The sequence below is a fragment of the Pongo abelii genome, chromosome 5, assembly GCF_028885655.2.
Source record: "Pongo abelii isolate AG06213 chromosome 5, NHGRI_mPonAbe1-v2.0_pri, whole genome shotgun sequence".
NCBI lineage: Eukaryota > Metazoa > Chordata > Mammalia > Primates > Hominidae > Pongo > Pongo abelii.
The window spans coordinates 86,184,258-86,207,742 of record NC_071990.2 but is presented as its reverse complement, the minus strand read 5'-3'; the positions used below and the strand labels follow the sequence as shown (position 1 = coordinate 86,207,742).

Genomic DNA, 23,485 nt, shown 5'->3' with positions numbered 1-23,485 from the left:
GGCTCCCCGTTGACCCTCAGTGCTATGTTGCCCTCTATGTGAGCCTTTCCTTGAGCATCTCTTTGAAACAACAAGGTATACCTTCCCCCCGCTGCACTTGCCATTCCCCTCCTGCTTAATTCTTCTCCACAGCCTTACCACCTTCTGCCATACCAAACCATTTACTCATTTATTGATTCCCCCACTGAACATGTAATCTCCAGTGGGCAACTTTTTTTTTTTTTTTTTTTGGTCAGTATCCCTGGTGCCTAAAACAGTGCCTGGCACACAGACAGGTACCCAGGGGAATGACTGAATGTCGAGAGTATGCTACCATCTTTTGCTTAAGGTATGGCTGCCAAGAAGGAAAAAAAATTCAGAGAAATGCCTCTGAGGACAAAGGAATGTATTCCTCTATTATATCAGAAACCTCACAGGACCGGGCATCCCATATATACAAAGCATGGGTTATATTTCAAGATGTCATGAGGAGCGTTGTATTACAGGTATTTCATGATCTAGCTAAAATAAATTAGATTAAAATGTGCTAGAAATACAAGTTATACCCCTGTGGGTGCCCAGGCCACTAGCACTGGGAGAACTGGGCTTGATTAGGGTCGGAGAACTGGGCTTGATTAGGGTCAAAGAACTGTAGGAAGAACTCACACCAGGCTGCTGGGCCTGTAGTCTTGGAAGAAGCAGTGCTCCTGGAAACATTCTATTCCACCCCATCCCTTTCCCCCCACATTGGGCCCTGCAAAATGCAGCCCTCTCTTCCAGCAGCTGCTGGAAACAGCAATGTCACTTTGGATCCCCTCTCTGTTACAGCCTAAAGGGCTGGTCAGAGTCCCAGCTGGGGCAGTTTGATTTCCGGAGCTGCTGTGCCTTTCCACCAAGACCTGCACCTCCTACCTCCTTATGGGTGCCTTTTAAAGAAGAGACAATACTTTCCTCCAAATCACACCTGAACTTCTCAGCCCTACATTCTAGCCCTGATCCAACTTTCTAGCTTTTCCTAGTCAGAATCCATGCTCCAGGAAATGGAACTATCTGCTGTTCTGTGACTGTGGCCCCTATACCTTCCTGCTCTCATGTATTCATCCCAGCAATACTTCCTGAGGACTTGTCATATGCCAGGCACTGTGCACAGTCCATTCGGCAATAGTGAGACAGTAGAGGTTGCTGCCCCCATGGAGCCTCCATCCTAGCATGTGACTCTGACCTCACTTCTGGAATGTCCTGTGCCCCAGGGATGTTTTACACAGCTCTCAAGAGGACCAAGGAGGTTCTTCAGCAAGTAAACCTGACCCCAGGGTGGGGTTGGGGGGTTCTTTAGCAAGTCCTCTCACTCTTCTCACTGACCACTCCAGCCCCAGCCGCTCCACTCTGCCTCCATCTCTGCCTCCATGCCAGCTGCAGGACCCGCTCGCTGCTCTCAGCAAACACAGCTGACTTTTCTGTTGTTGTTTCCAATGGCCTGGACTTATTTATTTTATAATAACAATAACAATAAATATATATTTTTGAATTGTCAATTATATGTCCTTTATCAGTTAGTTCTTAATGAAAACTCATGTTTCTAGATGACCCTAGCTCCTAGTTTCCCTTTTTTTCTTCAAATATGGAAACGCATTTAATTTGGATAATTTAAAGAAAATGTCATTTTTGTTCTCATTGCCAAAGTATTTCAAAAACTGTTCTTATAAAAGTGCCTCAAAATAGTTTCTTGAAGGGTCTTAAGATTATATATGTGTGTGTGTCTTATATGTATGTATGTGTATGTGTCATATATGTATGTGTGTGTGTCTTAAGATTATATATATTATATGTACATATGTGTATATATGTCTATAAATGAATATACACACACTTATATATGTCCATATATATCATAAGACCACGATATATATTTCCCAGAAAGTCAGATACAAGAATGTCATTAAAACGAGATGAATAATGAAAAGCGAGAAAGGTGAGTTAGCTGGACATGTAATAATCATCCTAGAAAAGGAGCGATAAGGTAAATTGAGGTAAAACCCTGGCTCTGGGCTCATGGCTCCACAGGAGAAGGGCTGTGAGTTTTGAGGCTCTCATTCTCTAGTAAATGAATCTGTACTGTTTAGCACTGGCTATAAATTGTCTCCTCTTCCCATTTTGAAAGCACTGAATTAGACAAAGATACTGTTTTTGTCAACAAAGAAGTTCACTGAGCAGAAGAGGACATCTCTTTAAGAAGTACCTTGGAACAACAGCATAGAATTTACCAGATTGCTTTTATCAGTGTTATTCTAGTGCACTATTTACCCAGTTGTTCCTACTTTTATCTACAGTCAATAAATATAATGCCAAGCTGTCATTTAGGGCATCTATTTTCAAGCATTGAATGCTATAAAAGTAGAAAATACCTGGATTTGAGAGAAAAGGGGTTTCTTTGGAAGTGTATCCAACGATTCCCACAACTTCATCACCAACAGGAAGAACTTTATATGGCAAATAAAGTCCTGATATTTGAGATGCTAGTGGCCCCTTTGCTTTAATGTTTGCACTCAGAATTGGAAATTTGGCCTCTTTGAGAAGTGGCTCAATCAGTCCTTCTACACCATTATCAAATTCATGATTTCCCAGTGCCTAGATAAAACAGAAAAGAGAAAAAGAATTAGGTGCTTTAAAAACATAACATTAGTCCAGTATTTCCCAAAACCGACTAAGCTCTATGAGACATATTCCATGGTTTTGTGTCCTCCTCACCTGGGTCAGGCCCAGGGACATTCAGATCATCATATTGGTTGAGAATTGCTACCCAGATGTCACACCACCTAATAAAGGTGGTTTGCCAATGTGCATACGCAACACCTGGAGAGCTGGCCAGGGGTCCACTGTCCCACCATCTCAGATCGGGGGCAGGTTCGAATGTTCACATTTACCAGCCTCTGCCCAATTTTTCCATGTTGTTTTTCTCTCATAAACCCACATTTCAGATCCCATGATTCAAGCCGCGATCTGCTGGAGAGAATGATTAACATCAGCAGGACTTTAGCAAAAGGCAACCTGAAATGTACGGTTGGCAGAGACCAAAGGCCTCCTTCCTCATTTCACCTCCTCGGTCATCATTCACCTAGGTTCCCACAATTGCTTCTTCCCAAGCACTCCTGTGGTCCTCTAATTCTTCTGGGAAGATGAAGATCCTCAATAGCAGGCAGGAGCTAGCGTCTCCATACGTTCCAGTGTGGCTCTGGCTTCCTCCTCCAGTCAGTTTTGGGCACCCTTTGCTCCAGTCCCAGCAGTTTCACATCTGGGGAAGAACTCCATGGTGAAATGATTAGGTGACCTTCAGCGGGTTCTGAACCCGCTCCCAGCGCAGGGCTTCAGGAGGAGCAGGGATGGTGACAAGCAATCCTTGTTTCTCACCTTCTTATCTCTCTCCCATTCCTCACTGGTTGAGGAGTAGCTGCTGGGTACAAAACCACCCATTGTCTGTCATTGTGCAGCTCCCCGTAGTGAGTTGGGGGTTTGGGGGGAGTGGAGGGAATCCATGCGGAGGCCCCACTGACAAAGCATGACATGTCAGCCGGCTTCCCAGAAAACCTTCCTCTCCTTCCTCCATTGGCCACCTGGATACACCCATCTCCTCTGGCCCCCTACCCTACCTGCTCTGGCTGCCAAGGCTGCTTTGCTAACTTAGTACTTAAACCAGCAAATCTCAGACTTGCTAAATACCACATCCAGTTTCGTTTCACTTTGTGGGTCATCTAGGAACAGGCATGAAGTGCTGGCTGGTGGCCCGTCCATTTAAATGAGGGCCCTGTGCACTCTCTTACAGCCTCACCCTCTTCCTTCCTTGCTCATTCCATACTCTGTAATGGCATGTTAGCAGGGTCTCTCTTTTATATCAGTCTCCTGACTATATGAGTGCTCCTGGGCCACCAGGCCCTGCCACCTCTCCTGCTCAGTGCTGTCCCCCTCCTTGGCACGCAGGCATTCACTGAGTACCTGTGCCTCCAAGGGTGGTGTATACATCGTCATGTGAATGTGTTTATGCAGAGAAAGCGCAATATGTTTACATTCCTACATACTTGTCTCCCCTACTAAATTCAGAATTTCTAAATTTGCCTTTTCCCCCATCTCTGATGATCTACTCATTTTTACCTCTTCCTGTTATCTAATTAACTTTCCTCTTAAAAGCTGATCTGGTCTTACAGGTTCTTGCAGGCTTGGGTAATTGTTATTTTTTCCTTCTATTCTTAGAATGTTATGATTTTTTTCCTATGGTGAAATAAGTCTCCCTTGTTATAGTACAATCACTTTCTTGCTTAACTATAAAATTATTTTTTTTTAATGACTGTTTCTACAGTTCTTCAAGAAAGACTATCCAACTTGTTAGCCACCTTGCAGTTTAACAGCAACGTTATATTCCTAGCACTTGGCAATAACTGAAGTTATAGTTTTCATTTATTTGTTTGATGCCTTCTCCACCTCCCCATCCTAACTTGAGCCTAATCCTCCTGAAAGTAGTGACTTTGACTGTCTTTTCACCTCTCTTGCCCCATGGGGAGAGAAGCCCCTGATTCATGGTGCTCAGTGTGGTGGGATGGACTGAGTAAATGATCTCATTCCTACTCATACCTTCAACTGTAAACCGAAAATCTCCAGCCCTGACTTTTCTCCTGACGTCTAGATCTGTATGTCAACTGCCATGTGTCATTTCCTCCCAATGTCTCAAAAGTGCCCCAAGCTTACCAGGCTCAAAGCCCCTTCCCTGTGACTCACTGTCTTGGCCCAAGATGCCACCATATACCCAGTCAATAAAGCCAGAAGCCCTGGTGCGGTGGAGTCCCACTCTCTCCCCTCTCCCTCACCATCACTTCCTCCGGCATACCTCTCCCTTACCTAAATGCTCCAGTTTCCATCCACCTATTGTTGCTGCCTTAGTGTGCTCCTGGACTACCACAGCCTCCTAACTGGGTTTCCAGCTATTCTCATTTCTTTTGCTAAACCATTCTTTATATTGCTGCCAGAAAAATTTTTCTCAAATGCAAACCTGACCTTGGCACTCTCCACCTTAGGTCTCTACAGAAGCACAGCCTTTATGATAGAAGTAAACACCCTAAGCAGGGTCCAGGGGGCTCTTAGGGATCTGGTTTTGCCTTCCCCTCCAGCCTCATTCCTGACACCCACCCCATAAAGTGTGAGGAAACAAGGCAGGGGTACCTCCCTCCCAGGCTCCGTCCGCTCCTCGGCAGTGACCCAGGGCACATCTCAGAACCGCAGTTTCCTCTGGAAGGGCAGTGAATGAATAAAATAAAAGCAGTTAAGGAAATGAGCCAGCATTGAGTCAGCACTTGCCATATGCCAGCGTCATGGAAAGTGAGTTTGTATAGAGTACAGAAAATCTGATTTCATGCTGTGAGGGTGGTACTCTTACTGCGCTCATTTTACTGATGAGAAAATCTGAGATCTAGAGAAGTTAAATGAATTGTTGAAGATCACACAGTTTGTAAGTGGGAGCTGGGACTAGAACCACTTCGGTTTGATTCCAAAGTTCTTAACCTCTGTGCTTGGCTGTACATTTGCATAAAGCCTAGCACACACAAAGCACTAAAAAAAAAAAAATTCCTAACTACTTGTACAGCAAATGTATCCCTTGCACTACCACAGTGCAAGTAGTTAGTACTACCATGGCAGGGATTCACTGTTGAATGAATAAATGAATGAATGAAAGAATTACTAACAAGTTTCTTTCTTCTATACATAGCTAACTTTTCCACAGAAATTAATGCAGACAAATTCCTTTGTAAATACTTATTTTCTTTAGAAATTTGTATTTTCATTTGACTTCCTTCTACCAGTTTTTCTTCTATTGCACTTATGAGAACTTAGTGATTCCTAAGCTCTTCAGGATCATGCTACTCACTTCAGTACACCAAGTTCCCACCACACCGAGGCATACTGCAGGCACTCAAAAAATCTTGTAAATACATTGATCTAGTTTATTCATTTCTGTTATTTTTGTTTAATAACATGAAAACATCTCAGGAAAAGACTGCCCAAGAGAAGAACATAGAGCAGAGAAATACAGGGGATCATAACAGAGCAGATAATCTTATTCCACCTTTTTTGGTCCTCTCTGAACGTTCCCATGTAACTTTCCTTATGTGTTCCTGTACATTTTTTGTAGCTAAACTGTTACTTGCCACTTATTGTTTAACCATCAGTTTAGGTATGTGATTTCCATGACCCTAAACATACCTTTTTTTTTATTTGTATAAATGTATGGGGTACCTAAATCATGTTCTGATGCTCTTTCTCTCTTGTTCTGTTGCTTTCCAAACATTTCATTACTAAGATTGAGCTCATTCATTCACGAACCCTATTCCTTCACTAATTCTAGCCCTATGACATCTTGTATATGTTTACTAAAAACACTAAACTTCACCAAATGCACTTTTCTGTAATTTAAGAGAGCAAAGCCCAGCAAAATGATCTTCAGTATCTCCAACAGCAAAATCATAGAAATATAATGTGAACATCTGGCCCACCCCCAGCTCCTCACCCCCACCACTTTCTTTATGTAGGAGAAAGCCTAAAACACTATTTTTTAAAAAAGAATTGATGATCTTATATGAAAGAAACTTTCCACACTCACACAGAACAATTAACAAACTCTCAAAAAAATTGTTTCATTCACAAACAAGTGCCAGTAAGGTTTTAATAGAAATATAAAGGTAACTCGTAAATTAAAACACAGAAATGAAAACAAGAAAACCTGGGCAATTGTCCAGAGAGGGCTACTGGAGTGCCAGGCTGTGAATTGTGAAGCTGTTGGCTAAGCTTTTCACCTGTTTCCAAGCAACTTGGTTTCTCACTTTACAACGAAGACATTGCTTAACTACTTTTTACCAAGTTTGTTTCAAATCCTGACTTCTGAAAAGTTTTAATGGTTCACACACCAAATCATACCAAAACGGAGCCCATTTAAAAGAAGCAGGTGGAGTGAGTAGTTTTATTAATCATTCAGTAATCATCTGCTGGGCACTGGTGCCAGAGCTCACCTGGTGTCACAGAGAACATAGGGTCAATCTGATGTGTGAACAGACAGCCACAGTGGACAGATGGTTAGAGACATGTGTGCAAGGTACAGCTGATACACCAGAGACAGATGTCTGCAGTAGAGGTGTTATGGAGAGACCTCAAAGATGTCACACCTTGAACTGTGTCATAAGCAGCTCATGGCATCCAGGTGATTTGGTGCTCCTGGAACTGAGGGCACCTGAAAATCTGGCAGAAAAAAAAATGATGCTGCTAAGAGCATCGCTGGGAGATCAGGGAGGGTCTGCATGGTGTCCAGGGAGTCAGGGCTTTCATTTTGAGGGAAGTGGGAAGCCTCGAAGAGAAAGTAGGGCTGGAGGCAGTCCGGGGGTGCTTGGAAAGCTCAGCCTGGCAACCTGCAGTGAATGGATGGGAGCTGTGTGAGCCTGGTGGTGAAGAGACTGGCAGGAAGACACCTCTCCCTCAGGGGAGAGGTGACACGGCAAGTGGGGCAGTGGGAATGTGGTGGGGAGGTGACACTGAGGGGACAGTGCAGGAGTGGAAGCCACAGGAATATTCAGCTGGCTGGGCATGAGGGCATGGGCAGGAGAGAGGATGGCGCTTCTGGTGTTTCACTGCTCCTCCGTGCATTTCCAACAGGAACCATATGCATCCTCACAAGTAACTCACTTACAGCGTCACTGGAGCTAAGCGCCCTTCTCTGCTGGGTGGTTGGCCTGGCAGGATAGGGAGGAGTGGGGAGCTAAGGGGAGATTGGGGGCAGAAGGAGCAGTTACCCCCAATCTCTCTAGACAACTCCACAAAATGTCTCTTGAAACAGAAGAGAGAGGGGTGCCAGGCCTCTACCCCACCTGTCCCCTCCCATCTCCCAATGTCTTAACTCACTTTGCCTGGTTTCAAGCTGGGCAGGACCGAAATGGGTGTGGGAGTTGGGGTGTCATCTCAACCTTTGGAAAAAGCCTAACCAGCTGTTAACTCTTGGAATAAAAATTCTGCTGCAGGTTGAGGCAAACTAACCAACGATGCTGTACCAGGGGCTCGTCAGAGCTGGGCCATGGTGATCTCACAGCTTTATATATCTGGAGACACCCATTTCCCAGTTAAGAAAGCAGCCTGTCTCAGGTGCAACCTAACTGCCTCTTGGCCTGTGAGCCTTTTTCAGCCTTCAGGGCTTTGTGGCTTGCTTGCTTTTTGTGGCTCAATTTCCTGCTAAAGTCATCACTGTGGCTGTTGTGTTCATTTGTCAGAGGCTTTCAAAACAGAAGTCTTTACTATTTTGGTACCCCAGGCCAGAAAGACTGTGTTTTGTAACCTTTTTTCCATTACAACACACATAGAAAATGATGAGACTTGTACAGAATTCAAGGTCACATGGATGGGGCTGCCAGGGTCAACTGGATAAGGGGCTGAAGGACCAAAAACTCCAGCCTCAGGATTTAACTCTGTCTCTTTCTCCCTCCCCCCAATTATTTATTTGTTCATTCATTCAGTAAATATTTACCAAAGATTTCTCCTGTGTTAGATATATTTTAAATGGTTATAGGGATCAATTAATGAAAATTATTTAATTATTTAATAACAGGGAGAGGGACTGCTTTGATCAATCAATTCTAACTGGGGAGATCAGGAAGTGGGAGATTTCTCTATAAAAATCAAATGTTCCAGAATAGTAAGAGGCCTTGATGAAAGACCGCTGGATGGCCACTGACCTCTGTGTTTCCTCCTGCAGACAATGCAGACCAACGTCCTGCAGGCCAGGGTCAAGTCTGAGGCCTCCATCCTGGTTCCTGTGTTAGCCACCATCTCTGACCTGCTCTCACACCATGTGTTTTCATTCCTCTTGCTCTCACCCCAGGAGTGTTCTCATGATTTCTTTCATTCACCCATTTACTCAATACCAATGGGAGCATTCATTTACAGGTGAAAAGAGTAAATGGAGAAGTGGCAGCTCTTCCTTGGAAGAGCTTTGGGGAAAAAACATACAAGTTGGCACATGGCCTCAGGACAGTGTGGTCACGCAGCAGAGTTTCAGTGTGACTGCTAAATTCAGTTGCAGATTCCATCCACATTGTGTGTGGGTAAAATGTGATAAAGAGAAAAGTCAGAAGGATTCTTCCCTCTTTATTTAAAAGTATTACCTCTACCACTTGTTACTTGCTAAAGATATATTTTACTGTTGTGAAAAAACCAATAAATAGATTCCATGCTTATTATTATATTAGTACAAGATGGAAAATAATTTTATCTTGAGCGCCATCTCTAGTTGATTGACAGTAACTCCTTGCAGTATGGGGATAAGGAGGATTCTGAGGTTCAGTCCAAACACAGTGGGAAAGGCTGACTAAATCAATTGACTTCTCTCTTCTTAGGGACAAGTTTTTCTTAGCATCTGCCATGGACAGGGTAAGGGCTAGGGGAGGGTCACATAATGATATCACGCATTTGTTTGCATTTCAACTTGGGTGAGTACCCGTTTAATTTAGTTTCCAAGAGATGATAATTGAATGTTATTTTGAATTCTTTTCAGCATATGAATAGAGATATTATTACTTCATAATTACTTGAAGTAATTTCCAAATAAGGTCATTGTATATTCCCAAAGGGAAGGTAGTTTTTGGCCTGTAAAGAGAATTCATGTGAATTACAAGCCAAACTTTATACACAAGCTTTCTCTCATGCCTAACTAATTGCAAGGTATTTTTAATAATCAAAACAAGAAACTTGGATTCAGAAACTTGGATTCAGAATAACTTCATTCTTCGATCGTTGATTCATATGACCTTCTGGGCCTTATTCTTAGTGAACAGGGTTTACCCAAAGCCACTGGACTTTTATAAGCTATCCACATCGAATGTAAACATTGACAAATACCCCCAGAAGGTGTTAAAAATACCAGACTGTATCCCACAGGGTTCATTTAACAATAACAACAGGATTTTGAGTCACAGAGGAATAAAATCTCCTTTGGTTCTTCACATTTTCATTTGGTTTTGGCTTTAAACATCAGGCAAAATTCCAGGTATTTGGGTGTCAAAAATACTGGGCTGGGCTAGGCTAGGGAATGGAAACTAGAGGGATGAGGCAGTAAAAATGTTCCAAGTGATGACAAGAGGCTGAAACATGTCAGAAGGGAAACAAAGAAATGTTAGACGGTAAAACAAAGGAAAGCAGAGTTTCTTTAAAAGCAGTGTAGGATGCATGATGCAGACGAAAAGAATTTTTTTAATCCACATAAATAAATTTTAATAATGTCAAAAAGCCATTTGTCAGAGGTTTGCAGCACATTTATTTAGCTAGTCACTTACATACTAGCTCATTCATTAAGGGCTGAGGTTGCAGGAAGCCCTATAATTGAGCTAAAGAGACAGCCTAGGCTGGGCATGGTGGCTTATGCCTGTAATCCCAGCATTTTGGGAAGCAAGAAGGGATGATTGCTTGAGCCCAGGAGTTTGAGACCAGCCTAGGCAACATTGGGAGACTCTCTCTCTCTCTCTCTTTTAAAGAGAGACAGCCTGATTTATTATATGACGGGGCTCAGTTGCCAATCACTCAACATCATCCAGGGAGGATTACAAATTACATTTGTTTTGGTTGATAGGTTTCTGGCATTGTTGCCCACTTCTGATGTTGGGTTGGCTTCCATCCCTGCAGTCCTGGGCCAGGGAATGTTGGCCACAGCAGGTGAATGTGGCATCACACTGAATGGCAGGAAACACCCTGGGGTTCAACCCAGCTGCACCTGGGTTTGCTTGTTGAAAGAATGTATGAATGAGCAAGTACCGAATAGACAGCATTCTACTTGTATGGGGAGGGGGGATGTACAAACTCTCCATACATGCAAAATAGGCACATCAACATTCAGAATTAACTGCCCAACTGAGGTCCAGGAAGGTTCAACTATATCTCTGAGGGGCTAGAGGGCTCCAGCTAATATTTGGATTATATATAGAACTAATTATTCAAGTGAGGGAAAAGAAGTGTCAAAAGAATGTTCAAATTCCGGTTATGTGGCTGAGGAAAATAAACACTGGAGAGTACAGAGCATTCAGATGTATTTGTGAGTGATGTGCAGAAAGCTGCCAATATGATGTTGATTTGTTTGGTTCTCTCCAATTTTCAGTTAAGAAAACAACAGATGCTATTAATAGTACAAGGACAAGATGAGCTGAGAAACTACCTTTACTTCCTCCCTCCCCTGCCTGAAGCTGGTCATCCAGCACCTCTCTGCTCTGGAATTTAGACTGGAAAAGAGGAAGCAGAGGCCTGAGGCCACAGCCCCAGGATGGGAGTGGTACTGTTCCTGTCTCTGAGGCAGGAACCCCCTAGACATTCACAACTTCTGACACCTGAGCTTTAGGAATAATTACTTTTTTGGTTGTTGCCTTTTTAAAAGTGTCATTGCAAACAGGATCTCTCTTTCAAGCTTCCCAGACTAGTATTGCTAATTTTTCTTTCCCCAAGAAAGGCTTCATGATTGAAGATAAAGTAATTGTGACAGTTTCCTTTAACACAAGAGTCCTTGTAAGCACTTGTCTCTCTTCTTAGGGACAAGTTTTTATGGGAGAAGAAACATGCTTACTGCTGATTTGGGCATAGATGCTAAATATGAGGGTCTGATGTGTCTTCTTCTATAGACCAGATCTTTAGCTCAAGAATCCCCATGCACGGGTGTTAGAATTTCAGTCACTTTTGCTTTGCTGTTTAACCTCTCTCCTTTATAGATCTTACCCAGCCCCTCTGTGTAGTTAAGAGGAACTCGAATGGCCATTATCCACTCTGCTATCTTCTGAAGAGTAATTTTCACCCTAGCAGGTCCTGATCGCTATCCTCAGCACTTAGCAGAGAGCCTGGCATGTGGTAGTGCTGAATGAACATTTGCAGATTGAATGAATAAACGAGCTCCAAAGACTCAGGCTCAAAACTGGGCTCATACTCCTCCCATTCCCCAGGCCATCATTTCTGTTACTACCGGAGTAACATCCCGCGAGCATCCTGGAAACCTCTTCACCTGCAAACAGTGGCCAAATGGAAGCACCTGAAAGAACTACGCTATCTCTCCACAAGGAAATAGCTGCCAAAAATAAATAAATGATGTGAAGGAGAAATTAGAGAGTTGTCATGCAAACTTAGACTTGTCCAGAGACAAACCAAGTGATGTAGGCAGATTAGAAGCAAGAGAGAGGGGTGGGGAGGAGCTGAGGTGCTGAGAAGTAACATGCGATAGACCACCCTCTCCAATTCCCCCATTTTATAGATAAGGAAACCACTGCCAAACTCACACAGCTAATAAGTGGAAGAGCCAAGAAGTAAAATCTGGGTGTTCTGACGTCCCATCCAAATCTCTTTCCACTGCTCCTGTCTGCCACAGCCCTGTACAGTCCAATGGTGCCCAGTAAGTCCAGGAAAAGTCTTCAGATTGCATTTCAGGGCTTGAGGTAGCAGGCCTCAGCTGTCAGCGGTAAGCGGAAGTAGAAGAATCCAGCCCCTGTGTAGAAGCATTAAAACCTGCTGACTCTCCCATTGCCTGGTGCTTGAACCCTCATAATCATCTTTTGATTACACCCTCTCCTGAGCCACCCCTGCAAAGAGAAGGCGAGTACAGCCAGCACTTACTGTGGGCTGGCCCTGTGCTAAGCACATTATGTGCACTACTATCTCTTCTAAACCCCACAGCACCCTAGGGGTGGAGACAACAATCACATACCTCACACATGTGGAAATGGAGGTTTCATGAGATTAACTAACCTGCTCCCAGTCCATAGATTCTAAGTGGTAGGAAGGGGACTTGATCCCAGTCTCACCCCCACGTTTACTCCCTTAGCCCTACACCTACCAGACAGAATGCCTTTTGCAACTGCTTCCCGTGGATTTGCTCTCCTCAATTACCAGAGTTCAGGTGTTATCATCTCACACTTGGACTGCTGCCTGGCCTCTTTCCTCACCCTCTTCTCTCTTGTCTTCTCCCTCCCACCCTTTTCTGCTCATCTTCCAAAACCGTGACTTCCCTATGTAGCTGGGAGGGTTTTTCCTCACATCAACCAATTCCCCAATTCTGTGTGGACACCAACTTAGTGTCCAACAATTCAGATGAATTCTGACATTCTCTACCTGGACTTAGCATCAGATCCCACAAGTGAGAAGGCCCAAATGCACAAGATTGCCCCCACTTCAGACACTAGTCGAGAGTCCTGGGCCACCTGTATTCCCAACCAACTAGTTATAAATTGGAGGTTCCCATGACCCTATCCTTAGGATTGATAATTGGCTAGAACGATTCACAGAACTTGGAAAGCACTTTACACACCATTACTGGCTTATTATAAAGCATACGACTAGGGAACAAGCAAGTGAAGAGATGCACAGGGCAAGGCATGGGAGTGGATGGGTGGAGCTTCCATGCGCACTCTATGTGCACCACCTTCCCAGCACCTCAATATGTTCACCAACTTGGAAGCTCTCTGAATCTGGTTGTTTAGGGGTCTTCATGAAGGTTTATCGTGAAGGCATGATTGATTAATTCATTGGCTGTTGGAGACCAAACTCAATCTGTAGCCCATCTCTCCTCTCTAGAAGTGGGGGAGGTAGGGCTGAAAGTTCTAACCCTCTAGTCATAAATTAGTATTTCTGGCGACCAGCCCCCTTCCCAAAGCTATCTAAGGGCCCCCAGCCATAGATCATCTAATTAGCATACAAAAAAGCGCACACACACACACACACACACACACACACAAACTGCTTTTTCTCTCTACTGTCACAACACAGAACACTTCTGTGACCAGATGTGTGTGGGATTTCCCCCAGACACCAAGCAATTCTCCAGAAAACACAAACTGAGTGTCCTATAATTGAATTCAATTCTGATACTATCTCAAGACACTGTCAGATCCCATAGGTTAAGGGCTCAATCCTACAAGACTGCCCTGACTTCAGGCTGATCACAAGCCTGAGGTTGTGCTTCTGGCTGAATGGCTATAAATCAGGGGTTTCCATTACTTCCTCCTTGGCTTCAATTAACTTGCTAGGACGGCTTACAGAACTCACTCATTAGTTTATTATAAAGGCTATTACAAACGATATAGATGAACAGCCAAGTGAAGAATGGATAGGCCAAGATATGGGGGTAATGTGGAGCTTTCATGCCCTACCTGGGTGTGCACCCTCCAGGAACCTCCAAATGCTCAGCAACTAAAAAGCTTCTCACATCTTGTTCAAGAGTTTTTGTAGAGCTGAATCTCCAGTCCCACCCTCCTTTCCTGGACTTTGGTGGGTGGTACTGAAAGTTCCAACTCTTTGATCCCCTAATCTCTTGGACTTGCTGGTGACTGGTTCCATCTTGAAGCTATCTAGGGACCTCACCCTAAGTCTGCAGGAGCATAAACCCAGGTATTATCATGAGGTTTATTATGAATCACAAAGGACATTTCTATTACTTAGGAAATTTCTACGGTTTTAGAAACTCTGTGACAGGTACTGGGGACAAGGACCAAATATTTATTTTTTATTATACCACAGTGGTCTTCTATGCAGAAACCACATGGCTGCCCGTGGCAACATAGCTCAAACTTCTCAGGTGGCCTTTAGAGTTTACACAACCTTTTCTGCCATGATTCCTGCTACCTCACTCTGGTCCAACCTGGTCCATTGGGTAGATTCCTGCCTCTACACCTTTGCCCCATCCTCCTGTCCCTTCACTGAATCAAAACATTTCACTGTAGGGCTCCAGTTGTTTAGATATGTATGGGACCTCAGAGGTAAGCTGGTTCAAACTTCTATTTTATAGATGAGGAACTGGTGATGGTGAGAAGTGAATTGCATAGCCACAGATTGTAGCTTTATCTCTTAAAAGGCAGAGAGAACCGTAGTGATCTCTGAATTTCCAGTGAGGAGTGTTAAAGGTGATAAGCTTTAAATTAGCAAACTACTAGGCAAACTTTCAAAAGCACAAGCCACAAGGAAAAAAAGATTAATTCAATTACAACAAATGAAGAATTTCTGTTCAATGAAAGATACCATGGACAAAATTAATAGACCTAATATCATCATAATATATTTGCAATGTCTAAAATTGATCACAGATCAAAACCTATAACTCCTGAAAGTCAAAAAATATAAAGCTAACCCAATTTTAAAAATACCGAAGAATATGAACAAGCAATTAGAGAAGAGGAAGCTTAAAAAGTTAACAAACATATAAAAAAAGTCCAAACTCACTAGTTGTTAGAAAAGTACATGATAAAGCAGCAATGTGTATTTTACACCTACAATAAAGCTGGATACTTCCATGACATACAGGTAAAATATAGAAATTTACATGTCCTGTTTGGGGATGGGAGTAGGTGGAAGAGAATGGAGGGTGTCAGTTATTGAGGAAACCAATTTTGTAGTACTCAAAGTATGCCCTGTGGCCAGCAATTCTGCTCCTGGGTAGAAATCCTCTGGTGAGACCATCCAGGAAGATGTCTGGAGCAGCATTATTTGTGGAGGCAGGGTGTTAGATGCCATCTCCAAACCCATCAGCCAGGGAGCAGATGGGTAAAATACGTGGAGATGGGTAAAATACACAAAGCACAATTCACAGTGATGTATAGGTATAAGTGCATCTAGGGCAACATGGACAAATCATAAAAACAACAAGTTCAGGACAAAAGTAAGAAACAGGGCTAAATAACAGCACTAGGTATGCAATTATAAAATATAGGCACATAAAGGTTTTGAAAGTTCATGTAGAAACAAAACTATATGCAGTCCATCAAACACATTAGAATGTTGTCTATGTGGCAGGTGGAGGGTGGCGAACAAAGGACCATCTATCTGACTAACCTGTCCCCTGGGTGAGTTAAAGGTGGGGGCCATGTTTCCCACCCTGGCTGCTGCCTCCCCCATTTAGGAGCAATTGGCTAGGGCTAAGGCTGCAGCCTTATGGGCAGGAAGTGGGCTCAGCAGCCAGGGCCTCAGAAGCAGCAGCCAAGTGGAGAAAAGGCACCCTTCTAGGGGACCCTAGAGACCTGCTCAAAGCTACCTTCCCCACAGCCTGTCTTGATGGTGAGAATCTCACCTCTGGAGGTGGATACCTTCAGTTTTGTGCTGTAGGGAGATTTCATAAGTCTGCTCAATGAGTAACTATAATAAAAATAGTTTAGGCAATGGTACTTAGGTAAGATGGTAGAGGGCAGGCAGGTGGTAGACTGTGCCAGGCTGTGAGAATCAGATAATCTGATGCACAACCCAAACCTTCCCTTCCTCACAATTCCCCTCCTGCCTACCCAGGGCACATGAAACTAACTTTCAGTGAGCACCAGCAGGGGTTATCTCATGTATTCCTCACAAAACCTCTGCAAGATGGGGGTTATCACTCCTGTTTTACAGCTAAGGAATATGAAGCTCAGAGAAAGTAACCAGGCCAAGTGCATAGTGTCAGTGCTTCCATGCTGTCTTCCTCGTGCCTCAGGGGCCAACAGTCCTTCCACTGAGACAGCTACACTAACTGGCGAGTTTTGCCATCCTCTTCCCAGTTTTCTGCCTAGTAGTGGGTCCAGGGGGTCTCCAGGATTGCCGTGGGTCCTCTACAGCAATAAGGATTACTCCAGTAGGTCTAGAAAGTGTACACCTCCTTGGAAGTTCCTGCTCGAGGGGACTCCTGTGTTTTAGGTGGATTCTAGGAAATTCCTCTTTGTCCTCCATATGCTTCAGTCCTTTTATGTGGCTCCTTTGAACTAGGTCCAGTCTCCAGGAAACTGGAGATGCCCCTCCACAACTGTTTTCCACCCTAATTTGAATCCCCAGTGTCCTTGGAATCAACATGCGGTGAGTTGTTATGGTGGAGGAACGTTTATACCACAACAGCAATAAATTCTCTGAGGGTTAGTATAAAATAAACAGTTGACAGTGAAACATCTGTGCAATACTGGAGTACAGCAGAGCTTTAGCACATGCTTTAGCACTACAGAACTGGGATTTTATGCAGATCAAATCATGTTTGACACACCCCCAAACTGCACAGAGTAAATCCTGAGGACACAGCCATCTAACCTTGCCATTTGATCCGCTCCCAATCTTTACCCCCTGCCAACATTACGTAAGTAGCCTATTTTTCCTCAGAACCCAATTCAATTTTCTTGAGCAAAATTTGAAAGAAAGTAATTTCATCCAATAAAAAGGATTCTGAGCAAACGCAGAAGGGATAGGCTGTAACTTACAGCAGTTTACTCTGGCCTCACCTAGATGTCCTATCATAAACATTTGAGACCATGATTAACACCAGGAGCTCAACTAGACTTACAAAAGGGAAATATTATCAGGGAAAACTAGGAATTCTTCATTTTTATTTTTCCACTAAAAAGGGTTCACACAATTGTGGAGAAAAGAGTGTCACAAAAAGTAAAGTTTACAAAGTCGTGGTTTATATGCAAAATAAAACAAACACATGTAAGTTTATTCTACCCTTCTGGGAGGAAGTGGAGACACAGGGTAGCAACAACTCAATTCTACAAATATTTATTTTGTCATTACTGAGTGCAAAGTATCAGGGAAGTGTAGCTGTGGAATACCAATGCTTAAGAGACCACAGAGTTCTTGAAACCCACGATTCTTCTTCAAATCCAGATGTGGGTGAGCCCCGCCTCATGAACTCTGAAGGCTGAAGGATCAGCTGGAATTTCTGCTGCTGAGTGTCCCTGATAAGCTCAAAAGCGTCAGAACGGAGGGAGCTTTCTCCGCTTCTCTCATCTCATTAAAATGAGCTTTCTTGTTGTGGGGGGTTGGGGAGGGACTTTTAAAACCAAACAATGGTGCCCTCTTATCATCTTTTCCTGTTCTCCTTTCTCCAAGTTTCCAGAGGGGAAAATAAAACCAAACAAACCCCTCAGCATTGTGCTCTCCTGACCTCTAAGCTCTTCTCATATAAAGTGTACTGTTAGCCTTCTGTATCCCAGCCTGATCACACTTCCCTTTCCCTTCCACACTTGTGGACTTCACAGATTTCTCTGGACCTTTCTCTGGAGATTTCTCTGTTCTTCCTCCTCCAAAGCTCTTAAGTTTTCTTCTCCCAAGTTTCTCCACAGTCTTGCTGAATTCCTTTACTCAAGGCTTTTACACAGGGTTAAATTTGGGTGGTGGTTTTATTTTTTTTTTAACCACCATATATACATCTTGGTTGTACTTATTTATTGCTATGCAACCACCTCTGCTCCCTGTCTAGAATTTAGTGCAATAGAAAAGGCATTACCTTTAGCAGAACATTTGGGACTTTGAACTAAATTTTTGCACATGTTTTAAGAGCCCATTATCTCTTAAGTTGGACTCTTCCTAAATCTCTGCTGCCAAACCTACTTTATTGAAATCCTTTGAGACCCAAGTGTTTCCACATTTTGCCTCTCTCTGAAGTTTCTTTCTTTCTTTCTCTTTCTTTCTTTCTTTCTTTCTTTCTTTCTTTCTTTCTTTCTTTCTTTCTTTCTTTCTTTCCTTTTCTTAACCCTATATTATAGTGTCTGGTAATAACAACATTTATAGACACCACACTATGTGTCTGGTAATAATATAGAGACCACACTATGTGCGCTATGTACAATTATGATCCTTATTTTTATAGAGGATACAACTGAGGCAAGAAAGAGTAAATAACTTGCTCAAAGTCACATAGAAGGTAATTGAACAGAGAATCTACCCCAAAGCTGTGAGCTTAATTACGCTCAAGCTCCAGGGTCAAAGGGATCTGGTGTCCATTCTTATCACGTCTCCCTTTTTCGGGGGATGGTGCCTGTTAATTTATTCAGCTTCTTTGACGCTGTTTTCCTTTCAATAAGATTGAGATAAAGCATTTTTCGAAAGATCTACATTGAGATAACGCATTCTTTGAAAGATCTAGCAGTAAATGAGAGCTGCGTGAGGGATCTGATTCAGTCCCTAGCCCTGGATAACTGTCAGTGCTTCTATGCACCCCACCTGAAGCCCCTCGCAGGCAGGACTGGGTCCTGCTCCTCTAAATACTCCCATCTCATAGTGGGGGCGCAATAACGTCCGTTTAAGACGAATCGTCCAAGGGACTTCTATGCATCCAGCTGGCACACTGGCCGGAGTCTCACTTTATCCCCACATCTCTCCGCGCCCTGGTCCTAGGCTTGCCACACTCTGCCATCCGCTGCTTTTCCAGCCCGGCTCCTCTCTCAGTCCGGGACTACCACCCCGGGCGCGGGCTCGAGTCTTACCATGGCATCGTAGCGCAGGGCGTTCATGAAGTGCGCCACCTCGGCGCCCTTGTACACGGTGAACCAGATAGTGCCCTGGTACTGGTCGCCGGCGTCCAGCAGCAGCACGTTGGGTTCGGCGCGGCGGATCTGCTGCACCTTGGTGAAGAGCCGAGCCACGCCACCGATGCAGCGGCTGGCGTTGACGCACTTGCTGGAGTCCTCGCTGGTCTGCTCCAGCCGGCTGTGCACATCGTTGGTGTGCAGAATCGTAAGCTCCCAGGCGCCAGCCGCAGGCCACAGCACCGCGCCCAAGGCGAGGAGTAGCGTCGCGGGCGCCCGCGCGGCTCGGGGACACATAGCTGTGGCGCGTGAACTGGGTGCGAAAGCGGGCGAGCCGGGCGAGTGCCGGCGAGTAGGGGCGAGCAGCTAGGGCCGGGGCTCGGTGCCCTGGCTGGAGGGGCGGGGCCCGGGTCAAGGCCGGGGCGTGTCCTTCTTCAGCCCGGAGGCCGGCTTGGCGGCCAGGCGCAAGTTCGCGACGTCACCCGATCCGATCCTGGCACCCGGAGCGGCCCTGGCGCGGCTGTCGGCTGGCACCAGCTCCCTGCAGGAAGAGTGGAGAGGTTGTTCCCGGCGGGGAGCGGGTACCGGCCGCATCCCGGCCGGTTCAGGGAGCCTGGGCGCAGGCAGTTCGGCTGCTGGTGCGCTGCTCTTTCGGGGGCGCGAGGAAGGAATTGGAGGGGTCCGCCCTGCGCGTGGGTCCTCGCTGAGTCTCGCCTCATTCGAGGCACGGGTTTTTCTACAAGAGGAATGTATGGTTTGTGGTTGCGCTAGCTCATCACTTCAAAGAACCAAAGAAGGAAAAGAGAGGGGGCGGGAAGAAAGACGAGCGAGCTGAGGGGCAGAGAGGAGGAGTAAAGAGAGGCCGGGCAGAGGAGCTAGCTCCTTGCAGTTTTGGGCTGTGAGAGCTGAAGCTCACTGAGATGTGACGCTTCCTATTGGGTTGAGAACGCACGAAGTCTACGATGCTTAGACAAAAAAAATCTCAGAAACTAAGAAATCATTCGAATCCTGTTCCTCGTTTATTCACAATTAAAACTTTAGTGATAAAACAGTGGCGACGCGTGGACAGCTCCTGGAAGCAAAAACACGATTGGGGTAAAATCCGACAGCTATCAGGACGGGAAGGGATGCTGCCCTTCGTTGCTTTTCTGGTCTTATTTTATTTTATTTTATTTTATTTTTATTTTGTCGCGTGTGCTTTTGGTATCGTAGTGAAGTCATAGCCAAATACAATGTTAGAAGATTTTCCTCTATGTTTTCTCCTAAGAGTTTTATAATTTAAACTCTTAGACCTTTAATCCATTTTGAGTTAATTTTCATGTATGGTATGAGTCCAAATTTATTCTTTTTCATGTGGCTATCCAGTTTTCTTAGTACCATTTGTTGAAAAGACATTCTGTGCCCGTTTTTAAGACATTGACCTGAGGTTCGGAGATTGTAAATCATTTGCCAAGAAAGGCCATGCAGTTTGGGAGCAGCAGTGCCTGGGGCTACAGAAGACCCTTGCTTCTGGGACACCCTCTAATGTCATGCTTTGCAAGGTTTTGCTCTGTCCCTCTTTGAGCACCTGCTAGAAGCAAGTAAAAGAACTGGTAGTTTTACCGTTTTAACTTAAAAAATGATTTTAGACTTACAGAAAAGTTGCAAAGGTAATAAAGAGAGTTCCCACACACCCATCACCCATATTGCCCTATGTTAACAGCTTATATAACCAATGAAACTAAAAACTTAACAGTGATACAAAACTATTAACTGTATTACTGATTTTATTTTAATTTCACCAACTGTTCCACTAATGTCCTTTTTCTATTCCAGGATCCAATCCAGGATACCATATTGCAGTTAGTTTTCATGCGTTCTTAGCCTCCTCTAATCTGTGACAGTTTCTCAGTCAGTTGTCTTCAAAAACCTTGACACTTTTGAACAGTACTGGTTTCTGTATATTGTCCCTCAGTTTGGGTCTGTCTGATGTTTTCTCATGATTGGACTGAAGCTGTGGATGTTTAGAAAGAATGCTACAGAGATTATGTGCCTTTCTCATTGCCTGGTATCTGTGGGTACATGGTATCAACATGACCTATCACTGATCACTGGGGAACTGATCATTTGTTGTTTCTTGTCTTTTAAACCTAAGCCACTGCAATAGTTTCTGAAATTCCTGTCCTGGGGATGCTACCAGATTTCTGCTTCAATATCATTTCCATGCCGTTTGTTTTCGTATAGATCTAAAATGGCCTTTGATTGTTTATTGCACCAAGTTCAAGCTTCGCAAACTGGCATTTTGAAGTCTCATTTTATCCTGCCAGCTTTACCTTCCACTGTTCCTCACACATTCCCTTTGTCCTCATTTCTTCTCTCCAAACCACCATTTCCAGTCTGTCCTCAGGCCAAGGCCCAGGGTTCCTTTAATTTCTTGTTCAAGTCAACATGAAATTCCTTTGACTTCTTCACACAACAGTGAGTTTTTCTCTTTTCTAAATTTCTGGTCAGTTCCTACAATCTCACTTTAATGTAGTTTTAGTTTTTTTCTCCAGGTGTTTAATGTGTGTTTTTGGTCTTCTCTCCAAGTGATGGAAACAGAGTTGCTGCTTCAGTGGTAGTAGTACTTGCAATTCAAGTAACACTAACCTAAAATCTACTTTAGACACAGTGGGCAATAGTATGAAAGAACCAAGAAGGATTTCGGCTGTCCTGGAGCTGATAATGCTGCAAACAAGGTGAGGGTGCTACAGTAAGTAGCTGCAAAGCCATGAGGATCATAGAAAATTTCCCAAGTCCAGGAGGAAAGAAAAATATACAGGCAAAAATTTGCATACAAATCAGGGCTTTAGTTATTGTTTCATCAGTTGATTAGACTTAAGAAAGTAATGAAGAAAATGTCAAAATAATGCAGAATAAACTAAAAAGTGTGTGGTGCTAATATCCATTACGTTGGGAATAGCCCCTCAAATTGAGAAAATATTATTTCAGTACATATTAGAAAACTATTATCTGACTCAGGAAAAATCTCACTCACATCATTGATGAACAACATATCTAGTGCTAAAACTAGGTTTTAATTTAATGAGTATAGCCTGTACTACACTCATTATATAATAGAGTGACAAATACTTTAATAATAGATTACATATTAGATCCAATAACAATACGTTATTGATTTATTAGAAAATAAATGGATATATAACTCCATTTGTCAAATCACAGTTCAGTCGGAACCATAGGTTGGCTATGGATTACAAAAGTTCTGCAAAAGTCAATGAAAGCAGTCTGTAGGAACCAATAGTAAAATTTACAAATAGTAAATTGTGTGTAACAATCTTTTATATCAGAAAAATTTATAATAAATATGTATATATATAAATGCATGCGTTTTTCTTTAAGAGTCAGTTGTTGAACATTTACCAGCACACCACTGGAGCTATCTAATGGATAATATATGTTTAAGTTTCTTTTGTGATGAGAACCTATTTTATATCTTATCACAAAGTCTTTAATAAAATATCAATTTTTCTTTAAATTTGCTGAGATAGATTTATTTAGGTGGGCTGAATTAAAAATCTGAGGTCTGCTTTTAGATGAATGTGGGGTGAAAACAGGGACCGGCCAGGCGCGGTGGCTCACACCTGTAATCCCGGCACTTTGGGAGGCCGAGGCGGGTGGATGACCTGAAGTCAGGAGTTTGAAACCAGCCTTGCCAATATGGTGAAACCCCATGTCTACTAAAAATACACAAAATTAGCCGGGTGTGGTGGCGGGCGCCTGGAGTCCTAGCTACTCAGGAGGCTGAGGCAGGAGAATCTCTTGAACCCTTGGAGGCGGAGGTTGCAGCGAGCTGAGATCGCTCCATTGCACTCCAGCCTGGGCAACAAGAGTGAAACTCCATCTCAAAAAAGAAAAAAAAGGAAGAAAACAGAGGGACCTTATCATAGGCATCCTGGCACATTTGGATTATACTGTTAAATATTAACTAATATTAAATAATATTATACTGTTAAATATTAAGATGAAATATTAATATTTCATCTTATTGGTAAGAAAACTTAATGTGATATTTAACCTGGCTGAATAATTTGCTTAAGATCATTCATGTCCAAGTAAGTGGCAGTCAGGTTTTGAGCACAATTGAATTCCAATACTCAGGTTACATTGTTAAGTCTTTACAAAAGCATGAAGGGTAAATATTATTATCTGCTCCCGACCCCCACTTTTTCTGT

At 43.6% G+C, this 23,485-nt stretch overlaps 1 protein-coding gene across 2 annotated transcripts in view; it reads right to left on the bottom strand.

Annotated features, from left to right (window-relative positions):
- NT5E (5'-nucleotidase ecto) overlaps nt 1-20,156 on the bottom strand; it is a 46,373-nt gene extending 26,217 nt beyond the window's left edge. The window contains exons 1-2 of one of the 2 annotated variants that reach the window (XM_002817110.5): nt 19,230-20,156; nt 2,385-2,607 (exon numbers count right to left, since the gene is read on the bottom strand). In XM_002817110.5, coding sequence (XP_002817156.1) covers nt 2,385-2,607; nt 19,230-19,568 — 562 coding nt within the window. In that variant the 5' untranslated portion in view covers nt 19,569-20,156. Of the gene's footprint in view, nt 1-2,384; nt 2,608-2,727; nt 2,978-19,229 lie in introns of those variants that run through there. The other variant, XM_009242052.4, reaches the window with a different exon arrangement.
- Nucleotides 20,157-23,485: the final 3,329 nt, after the last annotated feature.